This window comes from Chiloscyllium plagiosum, chromosome 21 (assembly GCF_004010195.1).
Source record: "Chiloscyllium plagiosum isolate BGI_BamShark_2017 chromosome 21, ASM401019v2, whole genome shotgun sequence".
Lineage (NCBI taxonomy): Eukaryota > Metazoa > Chordata > Chondrichthyes > Orectolobiformes > Hemiscylliidae > Chiloscyllium > Chiloscyllium plagiosum.
In genome coordinates this window covers 32,334,271-32,337,283 of record NC_057730.1, presented here as the reverse complement: position 1 = coordinate 32,337,283, position 3,013 = coordinate 32,334,271, and the positions used below count along the sequence as shown (strand labels likewise).

The window sequence follows — 3,013 nt, the reverse complement described above, 5'->3', positions numbered from 1 at the left end:
CATAGTCTATAAGGATTGTAGGCATTTTTCATTATTAAAGAGAGTCGATCGGCTACATAGCTTGAACAGAAACTATCACATCAGGCAAGGAGACAGTTCCGAATATATCTCAACCAGAACAGGAATTCAATCCATATTGTTGGCTGTTACTTTTTTCTGAACCACACTCTCTGCCTAAAAAACTGAGCTAATCATCCCCAGAAATTATATACTTTTCAATTTTTGATTGTACAACTCATTTTTATATGCAGAAGAAAATACTAATGGGAGGTCCATGGATTTTCATTACTTGAGAAGGGAGCATCAGAAGCAAAATGTTTAAGGGCAATTGGTCTGGTAGATGTGAATTCAAAAGTAATTGTAGAGAAACAGACTACTGACGTATACTGTTTCGATGTGTAGCATTTTATGTACCTTGGAAGCTTCCTCTTTTAAAGGGTCACCAGTGATGGGGTGGTCCAACAAAGACCTCTAGGAGGATGTGAGGACTGGAGATCAGAGTTGAAAAGTGTGGTACTGGAAAAGCACAGCCGGTCAGGCAGCATCTGAGGAGCAGGAGAGTTGACGTTTCAAGCATGAGCTCTTCATCAAAGACATCTCCAAGTTAACCAAAGATTTAGTATACAGAGCAGTACTACAGTGAGACCTAGACTTGTATCAGCAACATATAAGAAATTTACAGAAACTCTAATAGAGAAAGAAAACTGCAGATAGTGGAATCCAAAATAGACAAGTAGGAGGCTAGAAGAACACAGCAAGCCAGGTAGCATCAGGAGGTGGAAAAAAAGATGTTTTGTGTATAACCCTTGTTCAGGAATGAACCCTTCTTGAAGAAGGGTTATACCCAAACTATCAACTTCTCCACTTCCTGATGCTGCCTGGCTTGCTGTGTTCTTCCAGCCTCCTAATAGAAACTCTATTAGCAATGCCTCCACTGCATCCTCCAATGGGAGGACCACTGAACAAACATTAGTGTACTATTTGAAGCCAGTTCCACAAGCATTCAGGAAAAATTGGAAAATCAACAGTGTCCCCGAATGGCTGAAGAGTGTCTTCCCTGCCAGGTCCTGCTTGCTCCAACTCTCAAATGGCCAATCTGCCTGATGAGAACAAATAAAATGTCTCAAAGACTGTCCTCAAAGATTGTAGTTCTCCTTGTAGTGCAGCAAATTGAAATAATGATATAGAAGAGCTTGCAGCCAATCATTCAAACTGAAGAAGGGCTCATGCCCGAAACGTCGATTCTCCTGCTCCTTGGATGCTGCCTGACCTGCTGCGCTTTTCCAGCAACACATTTTCAGCTCTGATCTCCAGCATCTGCAGTCCTCACTTTCTCTTAAACTACATCATGCTTTGTCTCAAAAAGGGGTAAAGGTAGAGTCACCCTGGTCCTACCAGACTCATTAAAGAGAGATGACTAGTGGCAGCTTAACCTGAGTGTCACCACCTCAGGCAAGAGGAGGTTGAGAAGGAAGAACCTTGATTATAACCTCAGCCAGTGCAGGAATTGAACCTACGCTGTTGGCCTCACTCTGCATTGCAAACCAACCATCCATCCACCTGGTCAAACAGGGGGACAAAGAAGGAAACAAAGCAAATTCTGCATTTTTTTTGTGTGTAGTCTGGTGACATGGTAGTCAGAAATGCCAGTTTGGAATACAGTACTACAAAAGGACTGTGGCTGGTAGCATGAGCAAAACCAATGTAATGTACAAAATCCCATGCAAGGACTGCACAAAACACCACATAGGACAAACAGGAAGACAGCTAACGGTCCGCATCCATGAACACCAACTAGCCACGAAACGACACGACCAGCTATCCTTAGTAGCCACACACACACACTATAAATGCCGGAGGAAAGATCACAGAAGCGCTTCACAGGAGGCTCCCAAACACTGAGGATGCCACCTAGACAGGGACGAAACGTCTGCAACACAAATTCCCAGCTCGGCGAACAGAACCACAACAACGAGCACCCGAGCTACAAATCTTCTCACAAACTTTGTGGCTGATAGTCTCTTTGTAGGTTAAAGTTATGGCTGCCACAGTAACTGACTGTTCTTGTTTCTCGTTGCCGCCTTCGCTTGCTAGGATATTTCTCTTTCAGCTTCTCTGTCTTTCCGACCATGACAGAGAGATACACACACTCTCTCTATATCTCTCCAAATCTCCCATCCTCTTTCTCCATCCATCAATCTCAGACTCACACCTGCGCGGGGCGGAATTGATTGACAGTCGGAAGCCACGCCCTCCGAATGACAGGACAGACCGGAAGTTGTTCCTTCAGTCAGTCCCGAAGCGGCGCCTGCGCGAGGCGGGGCTTGGTGATTGATTGACGGTCGGAAGCCACGCCCTCGGAATGAAAGGACAGACAGGAAGTTGTTCCCCTTCAGTCAGTCCCGAAGCGGCGCCTGCGCGAGGCGGGGCTTGGTGATTGATTGACGGTCGGAAGCCACGCCCTCAGAATGAAAGGACAGACAGGAAGTTGTTCCCCTTCAGTCAGTCCCGAAGCGGCGCCTGCGCCAAAATGGTGTTGTTAACCCTGAGGCCTCGGCTGCTTCGGCTTCAGTATGTCCCTTTCGGTCTGGCTGAAGGCTGGAGATCCGGCCTGTGTGGAAGGGCCGGGAGTGGCGAGCGGCCAGAGGGCAGGGTGAGGCTGCGGTTTGGGCCGAGCCCCACAGGTAGTGAGGCAGAGGAGCTGCAGGGTGGCAGATTATAACATATTGATATTCACATATGAGTAGTTAATAAAGAAAATAGGCTTGGGCTCAGTAAAGCTCTAGTTCCAGATCTCCACGCGACATTCAACCTGAGACCTGACCCCAGTGTCGTAGTAAATAGTTTTTTAACAGCATAAAAAGAGGCCCTTCGGCCCATGATGTTCGTGTCGGTCAAAAAACCGTTTGTGGAGAAAGTGAGGACTGCAGATCAGAGCTGAAAATGTGTTGCTGGAAAAGCGCAGCAGGTCAGGCAGCATCCAAGGAGCAGGAGAATCGACGTTTCGGGCATG

The 3,013-nt window shown here is 46.8% G+C and overlaps 1 protein-coding gene across 1 annotated transcript in view; it reads left to right on the top strand.

Annotated features, from left to right (window-relative positions):
- The first annotated feature begins 2,473 nt into the window (after positions 1 to 2,473).
- The window catches only part of ears2 (glutamyl-tRNA synthetase 2, mitochondrial), a 12,934-nt gene continuing 12,394 nt past the window's right edge, over positions 2,474 to 3,013 (top strand). The window contains exon 1 of the mRNA XM_043711686.1: positions 2,474 to 2,684. Coding sequence (XP_043567621.1) covers positions 2,531 to 2,684 — 154 coding nt within the window. The 5' untranslated portion in view covers positions 2,474 to 2,530. The remainder of the gene's footprint in view (positions 2,685 to 3,013) is intronic.